Source organism: Acanthaster planci, linkage group LG01 (assembly GCF_054643075.1).
Source record: "Acanthaster planci isolate LZ-2023a linkage group LG01, COTS_SCS, whole genome shotgun sequence".
Classification (NCBI taxonomy): domain Eukaryota; kingdom Metazoa; phylum Echinodermata; class Asteroidea; order Valvatida; family Acanthasteridae; genus Acanthaster; species Acanthaster planci.
The window spans coordinates 16590496-16609889 of record NC_141777.1 but is presented as its reverse complement, the minus strand read 5'-3'; the positions used below and the strand labels follow the sequence as shown (position 1 = coordinate 16609889).

The 19394-nt window shown below is 39.9% G+C and overlaps 1 protein-coding gene across 10 annotated transcripts in view; it reads right to left on the bottom strand.

Moving 5' to 3' along the window:
* nek9 (NIMA related kinase 9) overlaps positions 1-19394 on the bottom strand; it is a 135723-nt gene that overhangs the window by 76020 nt on the left and 40309 nt on the right. For all 10 annotated transcript variants that reach the window (XM_087140043.1, XM_087140027.1, XM_087140029.1 and 7 more), the window contains 2 exons: positions 15224-15334; positions 11085-11149 (listed from right to left, as the gene is read on the bottom strand). In XM_087140043.1, coding sequence (XP_086996169.1) covers positions 11085-11149; positions 15224-15334 — 176 coding nt within the window. The remainder of the gene's footprint in view (positions 1-11084; positions 11150-15223; positions 15335-19394) is intronic.

Genomic DNA, 19394 nt, shown 5'->3' with positions numbered 1-19394 from the left:
TATGTTGATAATTTATTTCTCTCCAAGGACAATAAGAAAATGATTCTCGTCCTTTGTTAGATGCAGAAAATGGTCCCCTACTCAACTGTCATTTAAAGATGGTGATAACCTCCTTTCTAATCCACAGGAGATAGCCTCTGCCTTTAATATCAACTTTGCCTCTGTTTTTTCTGAACCAATTGTATTCCTGATGAACCACTTCCTTGTGATTTTCCTATTGACAGTCTTCCTTCCATCAGCTTTTCTGCTGGTAGCATACACAGGATTATTTGTTCCCTGCCATTGGGAAGGCTCCTGGCCCAGATGGAATTGGTGTGAGATTCTTACGTAATACTGTTGACACGATTTCACCAATTTTGTGCAGAATCTCCACCAGTTCCATTTCCTGTGGCAGACTTTCTCATGCATGGAAGACTGCAAACATTACCCCAGTTTTTGAATCTGGTGACCGTCGCAAATTGACAAATTATCGACTTGTTGCTCTCACATCCATCGTGTGTAAAATCATGGAGAGAATAATTTCTGATAATGTTCCAACTCATTTACAGGACAATTGTCTAATGTCTACCTATCAACATGGATTTATTCCCAGTAGGTCATGTGTCACACAGTTGCTCAGTGTGTATCACGCATGGGCATCTGCTCTTGACCAGCGTAACCCACCAAGAATAGATGCAGTATTTCTTGACATGAGTAAAGCATTTGACTACATGCCTCACGACATCCTCCGTAAACTAGCTTCTTCTGGGTGTAACATAAAAGGTGCTCTCTAGAGGTGGATCAAGGATTTCTTAGTGGACCGTCTCCAGAGAGTAACTTTTGTTGGACAAAACTCGGAGTGGTGTGCGGTGAAGTCTGGCTTTCCACAAGGCAGCGTACTTGGACCTCTTCTTTTTCACATATTTGTCAATGACTTCACCCATAATATTAATTCTGATTGTGCTTTATTCACTGATGATATACTATTGTATTGCTTCCATGCTTTCCTTTGTCTTTGGTCAAGTCTCCCTGAACACGTTTGTATTGCCATTAGTTTACAGTATTTTTAAACGTTTCCTCCCCACTCTTTGAAACAGTGTTCTCTTTTCATAAATTCCAACCACATATTTGAGTCACACGTACATGTAAGGCTTATAACTTAAATTGAGCCTCCTCTCTGCCAATTGTCAATTATATTTTATCTGATTTGTCGTATATGTTTATATACATCTTTTCTCTTATGCATGTATTTTTGGTATTTATTGTGTCTTTATTGCTAACTCTGTAGTTCCTTAATTTAATCAATTTCTTACATCATTTTTATCCCTTTCCATTTTTATTTCTAATGTTATTCATTGCCAGTGAGTCATCTCCTTTTATTTCGTTTATATCGAAATATTCATATGTTCTTATTTATTCCATAGACCTGGAGGAGAAAATACAATGGACTACCAACTCCAGCCGGTGCACCGCGCCTTGCACGTAAACATGTTCCGTCAGCCGGAAGCTCTGGAGTTGCCAGCACAGGAAACTTCCAGTTGACCTTTGTAGCATTGTTCACGTGCGATTAATAATAGCGACCGGCACTGCCATAATAATTTTGCCTCGGATCTTACCTTTTTCATGGAAAAAAATTGCAAAATGGACAAGATAGACAGCATACAAGTGTGTTATGGTTTGTGAGAATTACGGGTAAACTGACATGAGAATTATTGACAATTAGTAAGCCTTTTAGACAGGGAATGCTGTTTATGTATTCTTTTCTCATGTACCAAGTACTGTATGAGTATGATGTTTACTCACCATCAACCCTGCAAAACCCTTTTTCTGAGTTGTAAAGCAATTTCCAGAGTTATAATACTCATCTGGTGGGGTTTTCTAATTTCAAGGGGAAAACTAGTGCATGTTCCCCCGTTCAGATCTAAGTCTTTTAACAATATTTTAAATGCAGGGCCTATGTCATGTACATGTATGTGCACATTTTGTGTTCTTCTACAAGATTATACTTAAAATTTTAATGGGTATATAAGAAAATGTGTGGGAAACATGAAGGCCCATAGCATAATTTCCCCAATGACTTTGTACATGTACATACCATACTTCACAAACTGTACGTAATACTAATAGGATTATTATAAGCTGATAACCTCATAAAAATGACAAGATGCATCAGCTCTATAAATTGTCAGGCAGATTATGACAAGTTTCTGGCTTCCCTTGGCCGGAGGAGCAAGCAAGCACTTCTGAAAATTACTCAAATTAGTTTGTAATTCAACTACTTCCTTCAAAAATGCCAAAACACTAAATATATTAAAATAAGTGGAGTTACAATGTACACGTACAAACATTGTATTTTTCCAAGCATCCCATTTATTATACATATACAAGTTTCAAAGTTGTCTCTGTCAATTTGTCAAATAAAATTGTGGTTTCATCAAAACATCCTGTATGATACCTTTTTTGGTTTTAATTGAATTAGTCCATATTGATAAAAGGAATTCATGTAGGTGGCATAACTGAGGACAGTGGTCTCCCCAAAGATGTGGAATGGAACAGAGTTCTTAAAAAAATCTGCAGGTACTGATGTACAAAATTATGTGACATATTTGAAATGTGTAAAGTACACTAGTCATCATGATACTTGACTTTTGGACTCTGGCTTCAATATCAGTGATTAAAGAACGCCTCCTAAAATCTTCATTCTTTGAAATCAACTGTTTCATTTTTCAAGGGGGTAAGATGTAATAAGTGAGGAAATTGCAATATTAAGTGAGCTTGTCATTTCTTTCATGCAAAATAACTTTATTAACACTAAACACTGCTTCCCTGAGGAAAACACCCCACCGTGTGCTAGGCTGGGATCAAGCACACAACATCCTGCTTACTTCAAAATTTAATTTTTGCTGCGGCCATATGAACCCTACCCAAACTATACAGTGACATACATTATATGACATACAGTATACTGTGTAAAGACAAACGCAGAAGAAGCAAGCATGGCACACTACTGTGCTGATTATTGTTGATTGGTCAATTGAAATCATTTTTGCAACAGGAACTGAAATAACATATGAAAAACTGAATGAACTTAGTGCATACGCTCAAGAATATTTCACATCGCTACAATTATACAATTCACTTGAGATGCCACTGACTCAGTGATTAACAGTGTTACAAGTGTCATTCCATGAAGTTGAGACAGGGATACGGTGTCCATGTTACATGAGACAATTTTTTCTAATTCTATATACATGTACAGTATTTGCACTCATGGATTTTATGCAACAACTGCACTAAAAAATATTTCCAGTATGTCAAGAAAAACTGGAGCTATTTGAAGCTACCATTATACACGTAGTTCTTCTTACTGTTTGTGGCATCCTCCAAATTTACATTGCATATGATTGCGTTAAGTGCACCTGCCAGTGTTCATGAGTGCAAAGTGGTTGAAGCATGTGGCCTGTTAAAGTTTCATGCTCCTTATAGGTGTTGCAAGTTGCTGAAATGATCAATCAGTGCACTCCTTGCAGTCTGCTGTCAGTAGCTGTTGCGTCCTCAACATTGTGGCTTCCCTTCGCACATCGTTCAAGTCCACGTGAGCCACCAGTTTAGGGGATAGTACAAGTGATGCTCGCACAACCTAAAGGCGTGAGATTCAACAAAGTATAAGTATGAGTGAATAAAAGTTCCCTTGAATTGGGTTCAAACCCAAGTATCTTTTTTCACATACAAGAACTAATTCCACTTGCATTATTTTCAAAGGCCAGTTTAAGGCATGGCAACATTCTGAACCATTCCAATCAAAGGGTCACCTAAAGACCATATTCCGATTAGTGTGAGGGAACGTACATGTACATAATTAAGGTAATTCAAAAGATACAAACACAAAAATGGTTCTTAATTACCCACAAAAAATAAATCAAAAATAAAAGGGCTCAGACCTGCTTGGTTGGATTGGCCCAATTTGATGACATGAACCTAAGATATGGCATCTGGTCAAGAATTACTTTTCAACAGGAGTCAAAATCTTACTTTATTGCTTTTGAAAATTTATAGCAGGCATAAAATTCTGGTTACTACTCAAAAATTTACAGAGGGGTTGACATGAGGGGTTTACATGTGAACATCAACAGAAAAGCATGCATTGCAGTGCAATATGAAAAAAACATCCATACTTGGAGCCAGACACAAGAAAATGCTTGAAAATGAGAACACAGAAAAAAATAAAAATTGTTAAAATGACTATTTCAGAAGTCATATTTCAAATATTTAACCCTAACACTCCTCAATCCTTCACCTGTTGGAGGTCTGAGGAGTGTTAGGGTTAACACAGGAAAACTCAAATGAACAACCAACTCAACCAACCATCTCAATGCACTTACCAGGACTCATTTTGATGACATACTACATATAGTGAAGATGTGGGCAGAAATTAAGTGAATAGGCTATGATGCAGGCACCTGCATATACCACAAAATAAAATATAAGGAGACTAACGGTGAAGTGCAAAAGAATACTGCACCAAACTACAAGCAAACCAAGTCATTTTTCCTTATTAATTTGTTTTAATTTTTTGTACATGCGGTTTTTATTAATGTTAATGTTATCACCACAAACTTTGGCACAAAAACGACTTGTACATCATAAGCTGACAATGTTTCAACTGAGTCGAGGAAGAAAACACTTTGGTCTTTAGTCCCTAATGTAGTAAATGTACAGATATTTAAATCTATGAACTCACCTTTTTAACAACGCTATGTTGACAATTGCAAACTACATGTATTGTGTTGCCTTCATTCTTGTCGTTCGCTTTCTGTTCCGCCTCATCTTTTTGCCGCTTTGGGGCTGGATCTGACCTCTTCGGTATACCACAGAAACTCAACCCCAATTTGTGTCTTTAGGCACTGCTTCCAATTTTTGCACAATTATTACCGGGACATTTATGCAAATTTGAGGAGGAAAGATCAACACCTTATGCACGCAGCACGATTTAACATACCGACGACAGCAAAACGGAAGTTGTCTGTGCCAGTAAATTCGGCACTTCCGGTTGACGCAAGATTGACGTGCGCCCGCTGGAGTTGGCAGTCCATTGTATTTTCTCCTCCAGGTCTATGTTTCTAAGACAACACACAAAACACAACTTGAAACAAGTGATTGACTTTAAGGGCATAGTTCTTTGTGCCGCTTATCTTTTTCTTTGAGTTTCTAAATCATAATTTTTGGCATAGCCTAAATTGACCATAAAACATGGGGGCACGCTTGCCCAAATCCTAACCACGCTTAGCATCCTGTGGGCCCAAAAAACATGGCACGCTTACCAACCAGAAAACTAAGCCCATTGGAAGAAATGGGTGGTAGTCACAGTGTTTTTCATTTGGTTTCTTGACTAGAAGTTCTTATTACGTGGCTAAATTACTTATCAAAATGAATTTCAGAAAGTACACCGATTGTTTCCATTGTTGGCAAATACAGTCAAAATTGGAAGCCCAGAACTAGCGAGGGCTTGGCGTACTGTTGTAAAGATTGAACGCTAATTTGTTACCTTAACACTTTAAGGGCAAAGTCAAAGTCTTCATCTGAGCTATTTGTTTATTTATTTTAAATTCAGGCACTGTTGCCTGTCGCTCCCAGACATTTCCTGCCATATGCGCAGCGCACGTCCTACTGGGACGACCGGCAGCATCATACACTGAAAAGTCTGAATCGTCATCAAAATGGCATGCAATTGTGTCGTGTAACAGTTATGAAACTCTAAACAAACGAGGCATTAATACAGTTGTGAAGGTTGGGCCTGAAATGTGTGTTGTCAGTATCCGACAGGTGAACACCGTTGTAGCGGAAACAGCCCGAATTGGGACCACTTAAACTGTGGTGGTTGAGCACCGACACACCGAAACGACAGCCAAGGGACGTGCCCACTTATTTACACAGTGCCTCTTCAGTGTCTAGGACCCTTAAAACCAAGGGTAAATCCCCGAGAAAATCTTGTCTGAGTGAATCTGCCGCTGACTCATACAGATAATGTGCCAACCACTGCTGAAGAACAGCCAACTTAATGGGTGTTGGAAGCACAAAAATTCGCTTGCGGGTTCTGTTTATTAGACCTAGTGCTCGTGCTAGTGCCCCGCATTGCTGGTTATCGCCGGCCGGAATGCTCTTCACATTCCCAACGCTGTAGATGGAGAGCGTGTACGTAACACTAATGGGAGGGATTGAATGCTTGGCGGTGGTGCCTCCTTGCATGGGAGGCTGCATGCCCGTTCTACATGACCCCGCACCGTGTCCCAGCCTTGTGCACTGACTGCAACGATGTACATACCGGCAGGGATTCCACCGGCAACCCAAAGCGGAATTAAACGCAAAGCAGATGTGCTTAGTCCAGTGGTTTGAAGCGGCCTCAACAACTGTATTCGCAGAAGTATTAACCGTAGGTAACAAGCTGCCACCCGCAGCGACAGTAACCCACAGTTCCATGTCCATGGTAGCCCATGAACGGGACAGGTTCGCTTCCATATGCAGGTGGAATTGCTCATCGTAAATGCGCCAGCCTAGGCCAGGGAATTGCACAGCGGCCATGCAAACTATTTCTGCATATTTTAGCAATTCTAGCCTCTGGCGTGGCATCTTGGAAGGTAAAACCCCTCAGTTTAGCCCGCCGGCAAGTGGGACAGTTATTCCTCCGACGTAGGCCTATGCTATACACTCAAGAGAAACACTGCTCTTACAAGGCCAAAATGCTGGAGTGGCAGTTGGATGAAACAACAATATTAAGAAAACTTGCTACAGCGCCTCCCGAAATAACCTCGTATAGAATTGTTTGATAACAACTGCTATCGAAATGGCCTTTAAAATCCTAACTTCTCTGGTGTCCTTAGCCTGCTCAATACTATTTACAGGTCTTTTGCCTCTATATTGACAATAGGCTGCAACCTGGATCCTGGCATGCATAATGTGTGCCTGCTGATGAGAATAATGAATTTTATCTTAAAGTGATGAAATGAAGCATTATTATTTTTATATATTCTACCTACATGTACCTTGATGAGGAGCAGCAGGTCTTCTTATCATTTTAAGTACTATTTCAGCCTTCTGTTTGTCAATTATCCTGTAGGCTTTCATTACATTTATCGTATACTTACATGTACCTACTCTTTTCTTACACATGTATCATTTTGTATTTAAACTGTTTATCATGTCCTTATTTATTGTGTAATTATCGTTTATTCATTTAACTTATTTAATTTCATATTTAATTGCTTACATTATGTTTATTCATTTCCAGTCATTCCTCTTTTCTATTTAATATTTTTAAGTTCTAACTATTGGCTTCAAATACTGTTATATATTCGTATTTTTATTTAAATTTATTTACTCTGTACACAACTTGATGTGGAATGGCAGGTCTTTGGCCACAGTGATTGTCATAGCTTTTGCCTCTCCTTTGCCCATCTTGTATGTGATGAAAAAGAATAAGCATGAATAAATAATAAAACACGCCGCCTCGTGCATGCTGCATCGTGGTACACACACTGCATCTACACCCACCGCGACATCCTGACTGCTACTGCATGCCCATTCATGGTCAAATTGCTGACTTTTCCCAATAGCCATGTGACCACAGAAAGTGACATGTCATCAGAAAACCCAAGTGAAAACAGACCTGATATGTCATGCCGAGCACAATCGGCATAAAGACGAGATTTGCTACATGAAGATACACCTACAATTAAAGCAGCTGATTTTATTTTCGGTAGAAAGCAACCTTTTGGTAAGATACTACATGATGTAGTATCTCAATGTTGATTATTTTGTGTGCCAAACTACACCACGAGAATAAATAAAAAGTGGGCAAATAACCCATGTTGCCACAGCAGAGCAAGTTAAGTTTATTTTAAGACACAATTCATGTGCTCCGTGACTTCATAACTCGGGGACAACTTTTAAAAATTTATTCTTCAACATTGACAAGTATTTATTTATGGTAATCCAAGAAAACCACTGCGCCATGCAGACGCACCTCGCCGTGGTGAGCATGTGCTCTCGATAGCGCTGCATGGAGCGGACGGCTTGGCTGAGGAAATCGCTACTACTAGACTACAACTGCACACTCCATGTGGTGAGTTGGCCCCGACCGGCCCCAAGCGCAGCACAGCCTGCGTAATGTGCATAATGGACTCTTCACTGCATATGTGCGTGGGGCCAGCATGGAGCATTTGCTGCACCATGCTTCATGCTTTCGCATTTTTCCGCATAATTTTCAGAACCTTTCCAACTGCTTTCGCAAAATTTTCACGCCGTGTTCGCAAAACATTTGCACTGTTTTCGCACGTCGTTTGTCCCTTTCGCATCCAATTCACTGCAAATTCACGGGGGGGGGGAAGTTGTCGTCAAAATGCCAAATGCGAATTGCTTTCGCATTTTTTCCCATTCCTTTTCGCAGCATTAACTTTCAAATGCAATGTTCATGAGATTTCTTGCGCACTCTTTGTGATAAAATACTGCATTTTGTTTATTATAATTGTCCAGTGGTAGCCAACTTGTTGTTGGCCAGTCTTAGCCAAATTCATACAAAGACTTTGAAAACTGATGTTTTGGAAAGACAAAATAAAATTACAAACATTGCATGGATAACGGAACAGCGTGTCAAAGTAAAAAGTTTGCTGGCAAAAGTAGATCTAATGCTAGTGATTTTTCGTTCTTTATTTCCTGGTCACAGTGATAAGTTCTAGTTAATTGCAAACAAAATAGGCAAAATTATGCTAGGATATTACCAGTCCCCACTTGTATGGCTAACCTGTAGGCAGTAATCGGGCATTTTTGGAGTGTTTATTATTGTTTGTCTGACCAGGTGGCAATGCTCATCAGGTACGTTGAAGTGCCAGATTTCTAACTCATTCGGTGTCCTTCCTCTATGATTAAACTATGCAGTGGGCAAATTAAATGAAGTAAAATTAAATCATGATAATAAATCCTTCGCATCAAATACACTTACTGAATCCAAAAAGGTGATTTAATCAAAACAAGTGGACAGAATTGAACATAAAAATCTTGTAAACCCAGATTTTGTGTAACACATGTGCACTCATACTTCTTTAACCACTGGCTGCCAGGTGCTTTAAAAACTGCAGTGCACACATACGGGAGATATTCCAGATTTTCAGTTTTCAAAATTCTTCAAAAATTCATAACTTCATTGACTCCTGAGTATTTCAGCCAGGCCTGCCGCCCTGTAAAGAAAGCCCAGAATTGTGGGGTGTTGCGTAATTTCCCTTGTCCCCAGTGAATGCGAGTGGCATCTTTCAAAACACGGCTGGATTAGCATGCAGCAGTGCTGTGTCGCTCATCAATGGGGCCCTGGAGAACTTTTGTCCATGGTACTAATCCGTGGGCACCCTATGCCCAAAACAGGGGTATACTGTTTGAAAACAGTGACAGATTACCTTTGGAAAATGCAAGCCGAAAAATGATGGCAATTCCCAGCAGCAGGTCTTTTGTTCAGAGTACTGTCTTTTGTTACACGGACCAGCTCTTTTGTCCCATTTTGAGCACCCTGACTCTGCGTATAAACCCATGGTGCTCGAAATGGGGTTCCCCAGCAGGAAGTGGCTAATACTAGTAACTGGAAGGCTCATGGGGAGGGGGGATCTACTGTTTGAAATGTGCAAAACCTGCAAACATTTCAAATCAGTCAAAAAATATTGAAACATTTTGTCTTTTTACCCCAAAAATTAAATATGTTGACTTAAATCAGTGATTTAAAAAAAAAGCCATTTATTTAAATTGGTGATTTGCTATTTTCGTACCACCACTTTAAAGACTTTACACCTGCAGCTTTCCTCTGAAACAGAACTATACCCTTAGCAACCAAAGAACTATATCTGTATCAATAGGCACCGTCAATATCGTATATTTGCCGATATCAATTTTGCGGTTTTGTATATCGATATTATTGACATATCAAAGTTTATTCATTTCAACTTTCATAACAGTATTATAACAGGCGTGAATTGCTGATAAAATTCCCTTTAGTGACATATCCCAGTGTTCGTATTGCGTACATTGCCTACAGGGAATGGGATACACGCAGCCGTGCATAACGATATCTTCAGCACGTAGTATTAGCTTACGTACTTTTGGTTAACAAATAATTCTCTGTTTTGGGGATAAATTTGGTGATTTTTTGAGGCAATGTGTATGTGAATTATTGAGTGCGAGACTATGGTAAGATGGGTGACTGAATTTATTCTTCATTATCATTAGTATTAGCCAACCAGAGTATAAGCTACAAGAACATTTTTCACTCAGTGTGAGAACAAACATAAGCCGTGGCTTATCAAAACTTATGATAATGTGACGATGCACCTTCGTATTTTTTAAGAAAGTTTGTTTGCTAAGTAGTGATATTTTCAATATCGATGTTTTCAAACGTTTGATATTTTTGATATATCGATATTACCAAATTACTAACATTGGTGATATTGTTATCAAACCAATATCGACAATATCAATATATTGATAGTCGACAATGCTTACGTAGTAACGAAACCAGGACAAGTGCCCGGCATGTATTTTGTCTCATACCATGAACCATGTTTAAACCTTTATCTGTCACTCTCAAATAGGTTAACCAGGCTCTGTACCAGCTACAAATTGAATAAGTTAAGAGAACAAAGATGCAAGTAATCAGGTCAGGTACGTGTATGTCACACACTGTATTGTATGTTGTTGGTACACACTTTCTAACACTGACGCATTGCTCTCTGGTGTTTTCATTGATTTTTAGCTTAAATTGTAGAGAATCTGTGGATGAAATGTTATAAAACAAATGGTGACTGCTTTATCTCTTGATATAGTAAAACTAGTCACCCTGGGTGATCCATGAGGCATTCTATTTTCCTGAGGCAAAGCCAATTTGCCTTGGGCTAGTTTTACTATACCAATGGATGCAGTCAATGTCTGTATATTGAATATCCTAACGATGGACAGAGCATACTGTCCAAACGTTGAGTACCCTCTGGTTCTTTCAGAACCACACATATTCAGAAAGAAATATCCTTACACAGTGCTACCGCAAACCTCTTTTCCTAGTTTATCCAACTTACTCATTGGTGGCCTCTGTCACCAGATGCCTCAATAACTCAACTGCAGTAGGTCTCTTTTCTGGATCCTGGTGATACCAAAGAGATAAGCTGTCACATCTTCCATTCGAAGCATTTTACAATTTCTCAATAGATCAGATATGAAATGTGGAAAATTTACATGCACTTCACAAATATCAATCTAGAAGTTTCATGACTAATTAAATTGCTATTTAATGCAAAATCCATGCCAAAATCTCTATGAACTCAGAAAATAGTCAACTAATCACATAATGGCTTGCACTGTTTTAAATGCAGTGCTTCCCCCAAAAATTGTCTGTCTAGAGAGTATGAAATAAAAAACCCCAGAGTTAATTTTGAACATTTTTATTGTGCAGATACGATTTGCCCTTGCTCATGCCTTTCTCAGTGTTACTCAATTTCATTCACACCTGACTCCACTATGGTCAGTTGATCATAACAGCTTTTTGGATGGTAAGACTAAATGTGAAGAGTAGCCCTGAGTTATTTTGCTGTCTTTTTTTCTTTTTTAAGCAACAACTGTAACTTTTTTTGTGGAGACTCCAGGGCTATGGAGGTACACTCTTGATCACTTGCCATCTGACACCTTGGCCTAGGCACAAAGCCCCAAATGCCTTCCCTTCACACAAGATAAAGGATATTTACGCAATCGACCTAACAAAGCACTTCATTTTAATAAGGCATGATACCTGGGCACAGTTCCAAAATAGGCATTTATTTGAATTGTACATTCAGGAATCAAGGAAATTTTATAAAACTACTGGTTTAGATGAGGAGCTAGGAGTACCTGCTCAATATAAAAATCTTACAAATAAATTTTGTGATTTAGTTGTTGTTTAATAATGAAAGCACAGATGAACCCTTTCTGTGGGGCATAATGTATACCTCTTTGCACTTCATAAACACACACACACAAATAACCGCCAACATTAGGTCACAGAAAAAAGAGCCTATCTTCCTTTTGTCTCTTCATGTTGTATCACCTTTTTATTTAAAGAGGCCAATATCCTAAACCAACAATAAGACTCTTTCCTGTCAAGTTACAGAAATAAATGGTGCCTATAGGCCTTTTCACACTACACAAAATCTCTGGGTTGGACACGGGTCTAACCCGTGTAAAAGTCACCAACCTTTTCCCCCTACACCATTTGAACATGGCACTAACCCGTGTAGAGCGGTTGACCCGTGTCGAAACCAACCCTGCTCGGGAGGTGGTTTGAGAGCTCTCGACCTGTGTTGAGACATCCAACACGTGTTGAAAGCCATAGTGTGAACTTAAGTGGGTTATTGTTCGACCCGTGTAAATATCGTGAGGGCGAACTCACATGCACACTGTCGTAATAGGATGCCAACAAAAAAGGAATTTACCTTTGACGTGCGACATGCCCTTATTTTTGCGTGCATTCTTGGTAATCGTACTGGCTTTGATTTTGCTCTTGCAAAAAACATCCAACATGTCAGATAAATTAAAGGCTTTCAATCTGAAAAAAGGCCGACATGGAAAGAGAAGGTGAAGGCTCTGTTGGCAATTTGGGCTGACAGCTTCATCCAAAGCCAGCTTGATGGCACGACAAGAAACAGCAAGTCGTTTCTCAAAAGAAGCAATTTGACCCGTGTCGGATGCGCGGGTGTTTCGTAAGTGTGAAACAATCACACAATACACGGGTCCAAACATTACACGTGTAGCAAAAATGCTGGCACTGTGTTCAGCAGTGTGATAGTGGGTGTGAAAATGGGGCGGAATTGAACCGTGTTGAAATTTTAAGAAGTCAACATGGGTTGGAACTGTGTAGATTTCGACATTGATAAGACGTTCATAGTGTGAAAAGGCCTAAAGTGTAATATGTAACATTCCACTGTAGATAGCATGCAAGGTAGATACATGTAGAGTCCATCACTGCTAAAGCGAACACAACAGGGTCCGCACAAAATGTTTATTGTAGTGGAGGTTCGGTATAGCAGTTTCAGTGGCTGATACATCCATTCCCAACACTGGCCCATTCAACATATGGTAGCCTGCCTCAGGAATGCTTCTTCATAAGGATTTTGGGTTAACACTTCCAACTAACAAGCCAAAAATCAAGTTAAAAATAAATAAAACAGAAATTCAAGTATTTTGTTTGATATACATGTATGTTCATTTCCTTCAATATTTTACCTTTCTGGTAATTCTCACTGGATATCCAATTGCAAAATGAAATCAAGTTTCCCATATGAGTTTTCCTTGAGTCATTCATGTCAAAATGACATGCAATATGCGATGCAGTTAAACTCATTTTCCCACTGCTAAATTGGAACTATCATTGGTGGGCCGTGATTCTAGCAATGGAGCCACAACGATACATGACCACAGCTGGCAACATAAGATGCATACATGTATGTCAGGCAAACTTTCTTAAAAATTACTGAAACTAACAAGATATCTAATGAAGTTTTCGGTGAGTGAAGTCACAAAAGCTAATCTGTCTGTGTGTGTGTTTTTGGTTTGATGATTTTTGAGGTAAAATCCTTGCTTCTGTAGTAATAACACAAAGCAAGAGTTTCCACATCACAATAAATCCACATACAAGCGGGCTAGTCTACACACATACATGGTCACACATGCATACATGTACATGTACCTACAAATGATATCGATTGTGCCTCATGTTGGCTATTGTTCCTTTGTGAGTGAGACTGTCCATCCTAAATCATATTTAACCACTTCGTGCCGGGGCATTTTCCAATGTTGATGATGCTGGGCCGGCATGACAATCATTTTTTCCGTTTTCAAAATGCTTCAAAAATTCATCATTTCATTTAACGGTTGTTTATAGCTGCACGAAGTAATCTTCAGGCACTATTCTAAGTTGATAGGTGACTTTCATTGACACCCAAGTATTTCAGCCAGGCCTGCAGCCTTGTAAACAGAGCCCAGATTGTGCGGTGTTATATAACTGTCTTTTGTTAGCAAACCCGGCTCAGTGCACTGCTGACCTCTTTTCAATAGGGGCCAGATTAGCGTGCAGCGGTGCTGTGTGGCTCATCGCTGCGATGGTGGAGCGCTTTTGTCCCCGGTGGTAATCCGCTCGCTCTCAATGCCCCAAAGCCTGGTATAGGGTTTCAAAATAACGCTGGATTATCACCACTTTTGAGAGTGAAAAATGTCAGTAATGCCCAGCAGCCTGGTCTTTTGTTCGGAGTACGGTCTTTTGTTACAGGACCTTGTTTCCTTTGTCCGAGTTTGGAGACCCCGGCCACGCATATAAACCATACGTCTCCGATCCCGGGGTCCCCGGCAGGAAGTGGTTAAGGCAAATTTCAGTATTTGGGAATGTGGTGATATGGGGACAATGAAAATGATACATGATTCAATGATACACGCCATTTTGTTTAGTATGGTGATCTCAGAAAAAATAAATCCATTCTTTGTCTGTCCTCCAACAATCGTTTGCAGTCCATCTGCATTTTTGGTTTTACCCGGAAATGTTTGACACAGAATAAAAGGTGTACAGATTTAACCACTTGCTGGCAGGTATTTTGAAAATGCAGTGCACAAGAGGTATTTAAGATTTTCAGTTTTCAAAATTCTTCAAAAATTCATCATTTCATTAAATGGACGTTTACACCCACGCAAATGACTCTTTGGTGGCTACTCTAAGCTGACAGGTAGCCTTCATTGACTCCTGAATATTTCAGCCAGGCCTACCGCCCAGTAAAGAGAGCCCAGAATTGTGAGGGGTTGCATAATTTCCTTTGCCCCCAGTAAATGCGAGAGGCATCTTTTTAAACGTGGCTGAATGAGCATGCAGCGGTGCTGTGTCACTCATCAATAGGGCCCTGGAGAACTTTTGTCTGCGGTGCTAATCCATGGGCGGTCTATGTCCAAAACAGTGGTATACTGTTTGAAAACAGTGACAGATTACCTTTGGAAAATGAAAGCCAAAAAATGATGGCAATTCCCAACAGGTCTTTTGTTCCGAGTACTGTCTTTTGTTACATGGACCAGCTCTTTTGTCCCATTTCAGGCAACCCGGCTCTGCATATAAACCCATGGTGCTTGAAACAGGTTCCTCGGCAGCAAGTGGTTTAACAGCTAACCTTGTGGTACCTATTATTGAGATGAAATAAAGTATACTCACCTTTGACAAAAGTTGACGTACCAAAGACTTCATCTCAGATGAATACATAGCATCCAAGGAATCTGTATCAATTTCCTTCTGCACAATTTCCCAAACCAACTTAAGAGGGTTCTAAAAACAAACAATTTAACATCAATCACTGTCTGCAAAGAAAACTTTATAAATGGAACTTCTACATTACAGCAAAAAAAAAATCACATAAAACCCTCAATAATCAGGGGTGCACTTGCCTTTGAAGTCTTATGAGCTATAAACATAACTTTGAAATTATTTGGGGCAACTTCCTGCAATGTGTTCAACCCATCACACTTCAGGCAACTGTTGCCACAAAAAACAACAGTAGGTTCCAGTGACATATTAATTTGGTCCGATTTTCCTTTTCATTTTTAGTACGGTGAGTGGAGGTAATAATGATTTACTAGAATTTATCACTTTTTTAGAACTTCTAAAAATTTTTGTGGGATTTTTTGAGATTTTTTTAGTAATTATGGTCAAATCATTCACTCATCACCCAGTGCCAGATTCAAGGTGCTGAGTGAAGAGCAAATTTGTATACCCGTCCAAGTTACAATACCCCATGAATACTGAAAACTGAAGTAGGAGGCCTATGTAAGTCTACACATGCATCCTTCGGTTTGCAAAAAACATGGAATTTGTTTGATTTTGTGTGCCAAAGCACATTGTGATAGGCCTTTGTATAAAAATATGTGTTAACAGTAACAAAAGTTCAACTTTTGGGTTTGACGAACCCCCCCTATCTCTGGTCAGGCAACCGGCCTGAAGCTACACTTATTTGAAATGATTATTTCTTTCAAAGACACTATTGAGATACCTACAGGTGATTCAAAAACATAAGGGTTAGGGGCATCATAACATTAAAGATATACTCCAAGTAAACTAATTTAGATACATGTCTGTTTTGTGTTAGTTATAAAATGAACATGAGTGGAACATGAAATAAAGTAATGCATCTGTGTCCTTCTGCCTCGTGGTATACCAGACACATTATTCAAGCAAGCATGACATTGAATTTGTCTTCAAGCAAGCTTGGCGCAAGGTAAAGATGGTACATTATAGGGGCCTATGCGCACTGTACATGATATAAATAAATAATTCGAATGAACTAAAGATACACACGTCAAAAATAAAAACAGGGGTGTACCGCAGCTTAATAATTAAAGGACTCATTGCACAATGAATTCATTGTCTTTGATGTCAAACTTCTTGTTGAATGGTGGTGCCCTCAGATATCCATTAGACTTTGTCTTAAATGTTCAAGAGTTCTTGCTCAGTAGAACACACTTTCAGTTGATCTTGCACGCCATAAATAATGCAGGACATTCAGTGCACCTGGCTTGCCCACTCAGAAGTTTTGTGCTTCAGATTTTCCAACAGATACAATTTCAAGACTCATGCTGCAGAGTTGGTAGCTGCAGAGTGTTTTTATGCATTGTTTTGGATTTCTTGGCATTGATTTCTTCCACTAAATGAGCTGCAGAACATGGCTTACTGACTAAGAACTAAGGAGGATAGTTGCTGTTGCATGTGCCGAGACATGAAAACCTGAATCTTCAGTAGTGGGTAATGAAACATAATCTTGTCCACAGAAACCCTTTTATCCCCTCAAGCTGTCTCCATTTGTGCTCATAGAACGTAAATGTTCGGAATAATTTTAAAGCTATCACTACTACAACTTCAGTAGTAAGTGCATGGGTACGAAGCTGCTTCCAAATGTCTTAACTCCGAACAGGGCCCAATTTCATGGTGCTGCTTACCATTAAGATAATTCGTTGACTTATCATGGCACAAAAATTTGCTTAATTTGCTTTGTTCGGGTTCCAGAGTCTTTAGTTTGAGGTATGGACAAAAAGATTCTTTGCTCCAACTTTTAGATCCCCTCAACCTTCCTTCCCTTTGCTCCTTTATAACCTGGGCATATAAAACCCTCTTTGCTGCCCAGGCTCCCCCATATCTCACCCATCCCTCACTCACCCGTCTCACCCACGCAATTTCTTTCTGTACAAACCTATTTCAAAGGGCTCATTTCCCCTTTTATTTTGCTCCTGTCAATTGGCGAGCTACTCTAAGCATGCTTTCAAGGCAAACGGGGCTCATTTCCCTTTCACCCTGCTCTTCTCTGTCAAGAGGCAAGCCACTCTTTGCCTTCTTTGATATAGCCAAGGCACAAATGCTTGAACTGCTCACATAGTGTAGTTTGTGTGTATGCAGGGCCAGCAGCCAGCAAAATGGCTTTTACTAGGGCCGGACTAAGATTGACCCCCAAAAGTAATTGATCGACATGATGCTCAGATGTTGCTTCCCCTTATTTTTATGATAATATCAAATTTTGCCATTGTTTGCCCATCCTCATCATGTACCTTCAAAGAAACGGAGTCAGAGATTTGGAAGAGAAGCCAACATTTAGAGGGCATTTCCTGTTTTGCCAGGCTTTTCCGTGACTTTTCTATGCTTCAGTCTTTCATTTGGCGAGTCTATCTTTGCTTTACTTTGACAGCCAAGGGGCTTATTCCTCTTTCAACCAGTACCTTCAAAGTAATGGAGTCACAGATTTGGAAGAGAAGCCAACAGTTTCCCACTTTTGCTGGGATTTCCCCTGACTTTTCCCTGCTCCAGCCTTTCCTTTGGCGAGCTCATCTATGCTTTTCTTGATTAGAGCCAAGGGGCTTATTCCCCTTTTCCTCATGCTCCTAGCTTTTCCGTGGAGTTAAACTTTGTTTGCTTTCCCTCTTGGACTAATGGGGGCTCATTCACACCTCATCTGCTCCTGCCTTTTCGCTGAGCCAATCTTTGATTTCTGTCATAGCCAGAGGGCTCCTCGCCTTTAAATATAATTATACACACTGATATACATGTATATAAATTGTCTTTTCCATTTCTACAGTATTTGTTACTGTTTTAAGACTCCCTTTTTTGGGAGGGGGATGTGTTAAAACTGTTGCGAAGACATAAAGCTAAAATGGTTGGCTATGATATAGGTCAATCACCATCCCTGGCCATGATCACTGGGGCCCTGATTGCCTTTCATTGCACCAATGCCTGGTCGACCGGTCCCTTGTACTCCTTGTACACATTCCATCATGGCTCAATCAGTGCAATGTCAACTTTTCCTTTTTTTTTTAACACAGAACCCATCCTAGATGAGTGAGAAAGAAAGTGTTTTGGTGTTTTCCGATCAAATATTAGCCACAAAACCCTAAGAAAACAACACCAACAAATAAAATCAAGGATGGCAGGACCAAGAGTAAAGCTTTAATTTGTATCCCCAACATCATATTCAATGCGTTCAAAACTGCATTTCTCTCTTGAATTTGCCCCCCGACACCCGAAGCTGGATCTGCCCCTTAACCACTTTTTCTTACTTGATGGTCTTGTATGTAATGCAAGTGTTGCATTATCCACTTTCTGCCGGAGACTCCAGAATCGGATACGTATGGTTTATACGCGTGGCCGGGGCCCTGTAACAAAAGACTGTACTCCAAACAAAAGACCAGGCTGCTGGGCATTATCGACATTTTTCACTCTCAAAACAAGGTGATAATCCTGCCTTGTTTTGAAACCGTATACCAGGGTTTGGGGCATTTAGAGCGATCGGATTACCACCAGGGACAAAAGTGCTCCACCACCGCAGCGATGAACCACACAGCACCGCTGCATGCTAATCTGACCCCTATTGAAAAGAGGTCAGCAGTGCACTGAGCCAGGTTCGTGAACAAAAGAAAGTTACATAACACCGCACAATCTGGGCTCTGTTAACAAGGCTGCAGGCTTGGCTGAAATACTCAGGCATCAATGAAGGTCATCTGTCAACTTAGAGTAGTGCCTAAAGATCACTTTGTGTGGCTATAAACGACCGTTAAATGATTTTTCAGTGTTGGCTCACGCTAACAACCTCTGTGCATAACACCATTAAGCATTTAAAGGCTGTCTACCACCAACGCAGGGCCAGCTATCTCTTGAAAATGCCTTTGCACTTGTGTATTGTTGAGTATTTAACCTAGGGGCCTGTCTATCCATTTAGTAATTACCATTTCTCGTATATCCACCATCATTATTATTCAGTCGTGACACCATAAAACACTAATCCACATATGTGTGTCAGTGTTTTCATAAGATTTTGCAAGTGTAATAAACCGGTAACCATCTTCATAAA